A 12,233-nucleotide genomic window follows, 5' to 3' on the forward strand; every position below is an offset into this window, starting at 1 on the left:
AGGGTTGGGGGAAGGGAAAAGGAGAAATGATGGGCTGTTCTTAATTTGCTTTTTGAGGTTCCAGAAGAATGAACACGAGAGGATTAAAAAAAAGATCTTTGAATGATTCCATGGCTTTAATGTAATCATATTCAAAGTGTTGGGTCACCACTTCTTCAAACGTTCAGCCCTGCATTAACAAGCATGCTAGAAGTTTTGCTAATTGCAATGTCTTTGCACACTGTATATCCTGTTTAGCAACCAGGAAGTGGTCACACTTGTTCTGTCAGACTTGGAAGATACTAGCTTAACATGAACTCGTACCACTTCACTTAAAACCAGTGTGCTTATACTTGAAAATAACCTAATTGTTACATGGTTTCAACTGTTGAAAAAGAACAGTCTTTCCAGTTTTTCTAGGAGCACTGGACTTTTGTTCTTTATTAGCTTTAAAGATGAAAAAGACTCTACTTTTGATTTTGGATTTTTAGTACCTCCAAAACCTGTTCATCTTCAGCCTGCTGGACAGGAGAAGATTCCTCCAGCACCATCTAGGCCTTTGCCAGCAGATCCAAAGTCTTCAAGAACTCAAGTGCCTGAAGGAGAAGCCACACATGCCTCAGCAGATATAAGCAGGCTTATTGAAAAATTTGAAGGGATAAGGTAAGAGCATTTGGTTAATTTTCCTGTTGGAGTCTCTTCGTTTAAAGAATTTGGTAAAAAAATAAGCTACAATGGAGTAACTGAGGCATACAGTCTCAAATACAGAAAATGGTAGTGATTTTATTGTGGTGGTGATAGTTATTATAATAGTTACTAAATTGGTCCATTTTAAGCCTGAAACCTCATAATCAATGGAGGCTTTTAAAACATGTGGAATACTTCTTTTCATATAAATAAAATAATTGGTTTTAAAATTGTTAATATATAATGGGTTGTAATATTGATGAATGGCCAACCAAGAGCCCATGATAATAAATATATTTTTGTAGTTTGTTTCTGTTTGATCTTGGATTAGTGTAGTTTGCTTGAACTACATGATTTAGGCAGGGCTTTTTTTCCTATAAAGAACACTTATTTAAGCATTGACAGACTTGTCAGAAATCTGAGAAGTCATGAATATGTTTATATTATAAATGCCTAGGAAGCAGGGTTTTTGATGATAACGTAGTCTGTAGATGTTGGGTTTTGTTTTTGGAAGCTAAAAATACATAGTCTAATAGCTAATTCCGCCGAATGCATTGACTTCCTCAATATAGTTCTCTTAAAACTATAAAAAGCCAAATTTGTGGCGTTTATTTGTTCCTTATAAAAACCTGAAAACTGTTTAAATATATTTTTATGAATATTTATGGCAGCTTATATGATTATCCATTCAGATATTCTAAAAAAGTTATAGTGTTTCTTAGCTATATTAATTCAAGGCAAAGAATGAGGCTTAGAAAGACAACCAAATATATTTTGGTGCTCTAGTAGAAATTTCAGATTCTGTTGTTACATTGGTTTAACCAACCCACTGAAAATTTGCTTCAGTAATACTTTAGTAATAGACCACTTTTCCCAATTCAAAATTAGAGGTGGTTCTGGAAACTTAAATCTCTGGTAGCAGAATCTGTGATAGATTAAAGATTACTTCAATTATTACTTCTTCACAGTCAATGAGTTCATATTGAGGTCCTAAAATCTGTCATGTCAATGAACTTGAAACTTTGTTTTTATTTTCAGGCAACCCACACATGTTGGTCAAAGAAATCAGATTAATTTAGTTTTTAAGATGGAACAAGAACCAGATTCTTCTAAACCGCATTGCCCAACCGTCTATGATTTGGTGGCTTCCAGCACTTCAACAAATGAAAATGAAGAGATGGATGAGAGTGGGCCTAACATCTTGTGTAGTCCTGGAGTGTCTAATACAGACCTAATGAAAATCAAAGAACTAAACATAGATGACACCACAAACACTGAGGATTGTACTAATGCCTCCCTCAGCAAGGCATCTGTGACAATGCACAGCCATAAGGACACATCTGTTGAGATGAATAGCAATGGCAAAATCCCTAACAGGGATAGTGGAATAGACAGCCCTTCATGTAATGTAGCGGGAGAGAATTTTCCAAATGAGGAAGCTACAGAACAGAAAAAAACAACAAGAACTGGGGATCTAGCTGAAATGGACAATGATAAAAAACCTGTTCTGTTTTCTTCCGGGGAACAGAAGAGAGACTCTGCTCAGGATGAAGATAGTGATATAGACGAAGGAAGTAGTGAAGAGCCAGAAATAGCAGAAGTCTCCAAGCTGGAATGTATAGATGTTAACAAGGTATATTTTTTTAATTTTTGCATTGCTGTTACAATACTACACTGTGTGGGACTTTTACTTTTAGCACATTCTAGTATGCATAAAGTTGCATTATACTGTCATACACAGTGTATGGACTTAGCCCAGTACTTCTTACTACTTGGCTACTTGTAGAGTTTGTCTTTTTTATGCAAAGCATAGTTCTGATACCACATTATTAACTTCTCTTTCTTTACTAATTCCAGCTGGTATTTTTTGCACATTCTGTGTATAAGTGGCTTTTAGAAATAAAATAAGTATCATTGACAGCACATGTAAGCAAACATACATAAAAGTAGACTGTTAATCAAATGCATTCTTGTGTAGGTCCTGATGGTAAAAATAATACATTTTAAAATTTAAGAAAAAAAGACTTTAACAAATTATTTGCTGGATGCTTTCTTTTGTTTTCTCTGCTATCTAATCTTTCTTTTATAACTAAATGATGGTGGGTCAATTTCCTTTTTTTTTTCTAAATAGTTCTAAGTTCCTTTTCGGTATTCAGGTTGTTTTCTGACTGGTGTTTTAGGTGTTTTAAAGCTCTCCCAAAGAGTAAGAACTAAGATGTTCAGAAATTGGCTACAAAGAGAACTTGTAGCAACCATTAGAACATCAGAACATCCAAATATCTAATAGAAAGGGCAAAGTCAGATGGATGAAAATTGTACCTGACTTCAATATTTACAAAATAGTCCAGAAAAATGGCTGCATTTACTATCATTTTAGCATGGGTATTAATTTGGCCTTAAAGACATAACATAGTTTTCCATCAAAGAGACAGTATTATAACTAATTTATGATACTTTAGGGAGTAGGTGTTTCTGTATTCATATACACCATATTTTATACCAGTCAGCTTATGAATATGACTCAGAAAGCCTATAAACATTGTTTTTGATGTTACGGCAACCAAGGTAGTGTATGTAATACCTAGTGCAATTAAGACAAAAATTGGAAACTATTCTAAACATTACAGGCTCAGAATGTGTGTTCTTGTTTTGAAGCTCTAATGCATGGATAGAATAATTTATAATACAAAGAAAGTTATGGTGGCAAATCCTTAACTTGCAATTACAACATCAGTTGTGTCTTTTTAGTAATAGCTTGTATTGCATTATCTGAATTATTCTTAAGGCAATACTGTCCTTAGCATCAGAATTGTTTATTGTTGTTATTTAACTATACTCATCTAAATATATATGGCAATGCACATAAAATGTTGACTGATTTTATTTCAATTTATATGGCTACCCATTTCAAATCCATGATTCTGGATAGCTAACAATAATTAAAAACACCAAACAATAAAAGATAACAGCACACATATAATGTGTAGGTAAAAGCCAACACGAGTCAGCACAGCCATTGTACAGGGTTAGGCACACACTTTGATCTTAAAGCCCCCTGGAAAAAAGCATGGCTTTAAGACCTCATGGAACTCCAATAGAATCAGGACCAATCTAATTTCTAGGGCAGGTTTTCAAACTCAGCAACATTAAGATATGTGGAGTTCAACTCCCAGAATTCCCCCAACTGGTACACCCTAATAAAGGAGTGTCAAACTGCCGGCCCGCGGACCGGACGAGTCATGCAGAAGCCGCGCCCACCCCATTGCCGGCAATGGCAAAACTCTCCCGATACATTGCGCGACGTCACATGATGTTGCAAGTTTGATATGTCTGCCCTAATAGGTGAGACCCAGAGCATATCCTTTTTACTGGGTCTAATGGAACAGGTAGACATAATCAGGGAGTGATAGGCCCTCACTTCCATTCATAAAGCCTTGATTACTTCTTCTCACAGCTGTATAATAGCTCATATTATTCATAATCTTATCTGGAAAAGATTTTAGTGTTGCAGTGGTAGGAATAGGGAAAAAAAACTAATTCTTACCTCTAGTATCTTTATGGGAAAATTAAACATTTTCTCCATGTTTGTTTGTTTTTTTAAAAAAACTCATTTGTTTCCTTCACTTGTCTATCAAGATTCTCAGTCATCCAGGTCATGGTTGTCCCAAAGGTGCTCTTTAAAGAGGCAACTGGACTTTCTTTATTCTTCCTTGAAGACGTTTCACTTCTCCTCCATGAAGCTTCTTCAATTCTGAAGCTTCTTCACTCAGAACTGAAGAAACCTCTTGGATGAGAAGTGAAACATCTTCAAGGAAGAACAAAGAAAGTCCAATTGCCTCTTGAAAAAGCACCTTTGGGACTTCACCTTTATTATTTTCTGCTTAGAATCCACCTGATCCTAAAGCTTTGACAGAGAACCTATACAAATATATCTGATTTCATAACTACTAGTTTTATATCCAATAGTTGGAATGTCCAGATCATTCATTTTTTGTCAACTAATTTTTGGCACTGGCCCAAAATCAAAAAGATTCTGCTCTTGCTACTATTTGACAACAGGGTTGGATGATCTCTATTCTTCTTGTTTCAGCTAGAAACTGATTTGATGCTAGAATAGGAATGGGCAAATTAATCTGTTTCCAGTTCATGTCACTTTTGCAGTTCTATATTGATTGATTAAATATGTGCCATCAAGTCATTGTTAACTCTTTGTAACCATACAGATAGATTTTCTCCAAGACTATCACCTATCACTACTGTAGCTGAGTCTATCTATAGTACCTTTCTCCTAATAGGCCTCTTCTCTTTTCTTCCACCTTTTCCAGCATTAGAACTTTCTCCAAAGAGCTAGGTTTTCACATAATGTATCTGAAGTAGACTATGTGGAGCCTGTTAATTTCTGCCTCAAATGAGAACTCTGGGTTGATTTTTTTTTCATTGATTCAGTTGTTTTCTTGGATATCTACAGTTTTATTTAGGAGTTTTCTCCAACCTGCAGTTGTATAGTTGTAACTGTAACTCTACGTTTGGTTGTGTGCTTGCAGGCATTTCTGCAACTGTATTTCATCCTATTACTTGTGAGAATGTGTATTTGCGTATGTGAGTGTTTAAATGGAAGCTCCAGACTATCAGAGGATGCTTCCAGGGAGGGAAGGGCAAAGAAAAAGCATCAAGTTTCACTGTACTTGCTGTTTATATCATTTTTTTTCATTTATATGTACTAAAAGGAGAGAAAATTTTCTAAGAAGTTCAATGAAAAAGAGTTAATCAAAATGATCTACTGTGGAAACAAACTAAAACTGAGACCATAAGCAACTAATCAGGAATGGAGGAAGGTTGTCCTTTCTCAAGTGAACTTTTAAAAAGAGGAAGGGGGCAGCTCCATTTTGCCTTTGTTCCTTTGTCTTCCATCACAGGAGGTGACACCTCTCCCCAGTCTATCTCTCTCCAGATAAAAGGCACATCCTAATCTGGAGAAAGGTTGGAAGATTCAGACGTAAATAGCCATCAAAAGAAACACAGAGTTTGATACAAGTTAGGAATTTTTAGAATTGATATTATGGATATTATGTTTCTTTGAATGCTTAGCTCAGTGATGGCGAACCTTTTAGAGACCGAGTGTCCAAACTGCAACCCAAAACCCACTTATTTATCGCAAAGTGCCAACAAGGCAATTTAACCCGAATACTGAGGTTTTAGTTTAGAAAAAAACAATTCATACATTAACATCTTTTGTCTTACAAGAAAAACACAATAACAAAGCTTTCAATGATACAAACATCTTTTTACTGAAAGGTAAAAGTTTGCATTTGGCATGCTTTTGAACAATTAATGTGATTTTTGCTGTTGTATGCATGCTGATAATTTGTCTAACCTTGGCTCATACTTTGTAAGTTTGAGAGCAACACATGCAGCACTCAGGTCATGTGTTAGTCTGATTTGATATAATTCAAAGCTGAAAACAGTGTGCACGCTCCAGAGGCTTGTTTTGGCTAGGAAGGGCTTGGGAAATGGCTTTTTCCTGTGAAAACTTAGCCAAAGAGCGAGGCGCGCATGCCCAAAGAGCGGGCTCCGAGTGCCCCCCTCTGGCACGTGTGCCATAGGTTCGCCACCACTGGCTTAGCTCTATTTCATTCTAACTTTGTGTGTGTTTTTCTTGATATATATTCAGGCCTGGAGTTGTGACTAAAAACCTGCAGGATTCGTGAGACCTTCCTTTTCCTTTTTGCCCATTATTTTCAATTTTCAATCAGTCCTTATCTTAATCATCTAATCTACATAATAAACAACTGAATCTTCTGGTATCCGCAGGTTTATTCTGACAGGGAATGTAGCCTATTATGATTCCAGATCACTCTGTCATTTAGAAGAGTCAAGAGCAAAGGAGGGTTCCCACAAAGAGGATTTTTTTTGGTAACGAGTGGAAATTGTCGACAACTGAAAAGACTTTCCAAGGATTGTGAGAGAAGGGTAGGGACCACTACTTGAGGGAGCCAAAGTAGCCAACTATCACATATCTGTGTTTCCACTACCGAACAAATGTGTATTAACTCACACCTTGCTGATTTAAATCGCCTCTCATTGATTTTGTTCAATGAGAGTACAGTTGTATAATTCTTACAACTATTTTAACATTAGTACTGAAGTAAAGCTAAAATAACTTGGAGTTCAGATATTTTCTCAGTGCATTTTATGAAAGTGGAGATAAGCTGGTCTTTTCAAGAGATTTAGAGGAATAGTAATCATTAATATTTTCATCCTATCGCTACTCTGGACCATATCATTGCTACTGTGCATTTATTTCAGTCTGGGGCAACAATGGAGCGATCTTGTTTTTCTTTGGTGAAAACAGGGAATTCCTCCCTCCCTCCCTCCCTCCCTCCCTCCCTCCCTCCCTCCCTCCCTTCCTTCCTTCCTTCCTTCCTTCCAAGCAAGATCAGGAGCACTTCTTAAATCTCTTGTGATGAAACATGAATTGCCTTTGTTAATCAGTCATGCCAGTGGGACTACATTTGATTCAGGGAGGGAAATTCCATACTGAAATAAGTAACAAATTGGAGGAATTTATATAATTCGCTAACATTGAAGATAATAAATAACTTACATTATTTATTTGTTATAGGGATTTTTGCTGTGAAATGTGCTTCTTTAATAATCATATGCATGATGATTGCATCTAATTATATACCAGTTAATTGTATACTTAATCAGTGCAACAGAAAATAAGTTTTGTCACGGGAATACTTCAACAATTGGAAGAAACAGTACAAAGAGATTCTTGATTTCTCTTGTAATTGAATATGTATTTAAAATGGATTTTGCATTTTTCATATTGTTACAGTATTCAGAGCCACAAAAGCTGTTTAATATTGCAAATGAACTTCTGCATACAGAAGAAGCTTACGTTAACAGACTTTATCTTCTTGATCAGGTAAATTTATTTTAACAAAATTTAACCAGCTTTCTCCTATTCTAGTTAAGGCTAAACACATCTGACTGGTAACCTACTGTTATATGCATTGATCACATCCTAAAGGTACCTTGCTTTCTGGCAGCCTGTCTGTTGCTGTGTGCAATATCCATTTTAGATATGTGCACCTTAATTTCCAAATGGTTTCTTGTCCCTGGGTAGACAAGAAAAAAAAACATTCAGTTTTTTTCTGCTTCTATATGGTTTAATGTTTCAGCTTCAACAAAACTGGTTCTAGAATCACAATCACAATCACTTGGCCCATTCTGATGAAATGTTATGCTTTCTAATCTCTTTGAGAGGATGCCTTATCAACCAGAATATTCTCCATCTAATTTTCCTTATTATCTTATTGTACTGCCCTTTTACTATATAATATTTACAATACCATAATTATCTATCCATCTATCCACCTACCTACCTACCTAAACATCTCCATATGGAAGATAATTTTTCAGTTATATGCATTTATATCTATATAAATAAAAATATAAATGTTCGTTTGTTCAAAATCTTAAATCTCCGAAAGTTCTTTACCGATTGCTTTGAAATTTTGACACAACGTTGCATTCGAATACGCGCGTGTTTTTATATACCTACTATTATATAGATGTCACACCTATGACAGGTAAAAACATGCATTTTTGAAAAACCGCCATCTGTTGGACGTAAAAGCAACACACGCTAACCAGACTGAGCCACAGCAACGCGTGACCGGGTACAGCTAGTATATAATATAATATACAGTAATATAGCAAACTTTCATTTAGAAAAGGTACTTGAAAATATCCGTAAATTGTATTTGATTCAGCTTTATAGTTTGAGTCTTCATTTTTGTTAAACAAAGCTAAGAAGAAAACATTATTAATCACCTTATATGCTGAGTGACCTTGAAGGTGGGATACAGCTGCTAAAAAGGAACTGTCTTAACAAACTCAACATCTCTTGAATATATAATGGAAAGAATATTCTTTCAAAATCCAGCTATATTGGTATAAGTTATATACTATTTGGAAGTGATTTTGTGGGGGTTTTGTGTTCTTTTCTTGTGTAGGTTTTTTGCACTAAATTGTATGAGTCGGGAATTCCACCTGATGTGGTAACAGGAATATTTTCAAATATTTCTTCCATTTATCGCTTCCACGAACAGTTTCTCCTTCCTGAACTCAAAACAAGGATTACAGATGAGTGGTGGGTAAATGAAAAATTACAAGGAAATATTTCTATATTAAGAGCTTCCTCATAAGTAAAAATGTTTCTGTAATATACTATATTTTTAATAGATTAGTAGAATATTTTTACATATACATAATATATACTTTATAGATAGGAACTCAACAAATTCCATATCTCTATATTGATACTAGCAAAGTAAAGGAAGACAAAAATATTCTCATAAGATTTTTCAATAGTCTTCCACCATTTTCCTAACCTTAAGAGTTGCAAGTCAGAACTAGTGAAAAGCATTGACCTGTGCCGCTGTGTTCAGGGTTAGTAACTATTACATACTTGTATTTTCACTGCATTAATTAAGCTTGCAGCAGTGAAACCTACCTTTACAAATTCTAGCACAATCAGAGCACTGGCCAGGATGTAGAACTGGGTCCATAAAGAGGCAGTTGGGTGGATTCTAAGGTAATGATCAGTAAGAAGAATTTATTTATGTAGTTTAGTGATGTGTAATCAGATTGAAAAAATTAAACGGGTTTATGCAGTTTAAAGCCACATTTTGTTTTTTTTAAATACTGTAAATTGAATTGGTCAGTTTGACATTATCTAAATGCATACTGAAAGGTGTATAATTCAGTAACCTCAAGGCTTATCTCCAAAGGCTCTTAATACAATATAGGTGGCATGGGATAAGAGAAATGGTCCTCTGAAGGAACTGCTATCTGATTAAAGACAAGAGGAAGAAATGGATTTAAATTATTTTTACAATGAAGAAATAGAAACAGTGGATATCCATTAATATTTTGAAGTGTTATTTAAGTAGCCAATAAAGGATATAACTAATGGCTATAAATGAACGTTAACATCATCTTAAAATGTTGTAAAATGCCCAGAATTTTGATTTATTGGGCTGGTGCATAAATAAATAATTTTTGCTGGTGATTTTCAGAAAGGTCAAAGTCCAAAGTACAGAGATCTGTAATTGCACCACTATTTAATAATAATGAACTCTCTAATTAATGTTTGGTTATGATACTCAAAATACATTTTTACCAAACTTTCAGTATCTCCAAATATTCCAAACATGGATATTCACAATACAAATTGTTTCAATATTGAACTTAATTTCATATATTATAGAAACAAGTAAAATTAACTTTATGCAAATACAGGTGAATAGATATATAAACTCTCCTTGTCAGAAATAGATACAGACATTTGGTGATTTTTTTTTAATATTTTGCCTCCTTCAAAATTTGTCCAGGATTTTGGAGTATAGTGATGGGGAATGGAGTATTTCTGGCTCCACCATTTGCAGACAATAAATATGAATCAAATCCAGGATATGCCTATAATTATTGACTAATCCAAGTTTATATATATGCACCTCTTTAAATGTGTATATCTGTTTCTAGGGATACAAACCCAAGATTAGGAGACATCCTTCAAAAGCTTGCTCCATTTCTGAAGATGTATGGAGAATATGTAAAGAATTTTGACAGAGCAATGGATATGGTAAACACATGGATGCAGAGATCATCTCCTTTTAAGGATGTCATTCAAAACATACAGGTATGTTTTCTAAGTTGCCATTTGGAATGTAAATGTGTATGTATTCACTCATTTTCTTTGTTAAATGCCAACATATTTTCATACTGTTTTTAGCCCTAGCTACAGAATATAAAACAGAATAATAACATAAAACCATAGAATTAAAACGGATCTAAAGTAAAGAGAACAGATTTAAAACATTCAGTCTCAAGGAAACATTAAAAACCCATGGGAACAAAAAGATTGCTTTAGTCTAAAACCTAATTGGGCATGAGATTGATCTGAAATTGGGACTGAATTCTGCAACTGTGGGGCCTGGCCTTGTGCTACCCTTACACCAGCCAGACATCAGAAGATGATATAGCCCAATTGCTTATGTGTTGAAAGTCTATAACAGATGGAGTAAAACCAGGGAATAAAATATTTTCCAGTCTATTTGAAGTCATGGCATTAGATATTTGTGAAGAGTTCCTCATATGCAAAAACTTAGAGAAAGTTTGATCTTGGATATTTGCAGCTGATATACATAGCTGAAGACATTTTGTACTGATGGCCCTATTTTTTCATAACTTAAAAAAGCATCCTAGACTTGCTATGCAAATATTACTTTCAGTTAAAACAAAGACTTGGTTTATTATTGCTTTTTTTTCTTACTATGCTTATAACATTTTCCAGTGTGTGCTGTCATCTCATATACCACAAATTTATCAAGATAAACTTATTGTATATTTCTGGATAAGCATACCAATTACCTTAATTAATGACTTTCATTTTAATTTATTTTATAAATTTGTAAAGGTTGCGTGTGAGAGAGAGAGGTAAATATAATACTAAACATTATTTCAATAAAGAAATGTGAACAGGGTAGAAAAGGGAGAAAAGAGCTTCTGTAATTTATGATGTTTAGACTGAAATTAGACTATTAATCGGGGTCTTCTCTCTACCTGACATACATTCTACTTTTCCCCTTTATTTCTGGTCATTTGCCATATGAAAATAGTTTTATATAATGTTTGCCACCATCTTCATATGAATAATATTGCAAGCAGTGACCCTTTGTATGATTTTTATGGAATGAAATAGAAAAATAATTTCCAAAATCTCATGACAGCTGCTGATACAAAAACACATGGATCTTCTGAATTTGATTTTCATTAAATTTGCTGTCTTATTAAACTATTTTTAAAATGGATAATGATTGGTGTTGCATGGGAATATAACTGATTGACTTATTGTGCATACATATGTACATACATACATACATACATACGTAAAGACTGATAGATATTTTTCAATACATACGTAAATACTGATAGATATTTTTTCTGAAGCAAGTATTGGGTTTGAAGTGGAAAGTGTGTGTTTGAGTGGTTCCAATTGGTGTTGGCTGGGGCTGGGGGAATGGAGGGAATCAATTGAGTCAGAGACTCCTTCTGTGCTTTGGCCACATTTGGACTATTGCAATGTGATCTAAATTGATTCAACACCACACAGGAGCTGTAGTTGGTCAAGAATGCAGGACAGACAATTATGGGTAGGGTACAGTATGGACATGAAACACCTTTACTTAGTGAACTGCTGCATGGTTACTAATAGGTTTCTCGATGTAATTGAAACTTCTGATTATCATCTATAAAGCCCTTTATAGCAAAGGACTTGGTTATTTGAGAAACTACCTGCTTTCTCTAGTTTCTTCCCATTCTGCATGAACTAGCAGAGTCAGCATGCACTTGGTCATATCAAGTGCTGGGACCTAGGAAGTAGGCTTTCTCTGTTATGGCACTTATTCTCTGGAACAACTTTCTGCTAAAGAACTGTTTGGCCTCCATCCTGCTCTTATTTAAACAAGTCCTTAAAACTTGCCTTTTTTTTTTTT

General features: G+C 34.7%; 1 protein-coding gene across 1 annotated transcript in view; it reads left to right on the forward strand.

Annotated features, from left to right (window-relative positions):
* Positions 1-316: 316 nt before the first annotated feature.
* The window catches only part of FGD3 (FYVE, RhoGEF and PH domain containing 3), a gene marked incomplete at its 5' end in the record, with an annotated part of 44,156 nt that continues 32,239 nt past the window's right edge, over positions 317-12,233 (forward strand). Inside the window, 5 exons of the mRNA XM_015824105.2 lie at positions 317-642; positions 1,705-2,299; positions 7,508-7,597; positions 8,691-8,827; positions 10,222-10,378. Coding sequence (XP_015679591.2) covers positions 317-642; positions 1,705-2,299; positions 7,508-7,597; positions 8,691-8,827; positions 10,222-10,378 — 1,305 coding nt within the window. The remainder of the gene's footprint in view (positions 643-1,704; positions 2,300-7,507; positions 7,598-8,690; positions 8,828-10,221; positions 10,379-12,233) is intronic.

The sequence above is a fragment of the Protobothrops mucrosquamatus genome, unplaced genomic scaffold, assembly GCF_001527695.2.
Source record: "Protobothrops mucrosquamatus isolate PMUCROS unplaced genomic scaffold, P.Mucros_1.0 scaffold2119, whole genome shotgun sequence".
Classification (NCBI taxonomy): Eukaryota; Metazoa; Chordata; class Lepidosauria; order Squamata; family Viperidae; genus Protobothrops; species Protobothrops mucrosquamatus.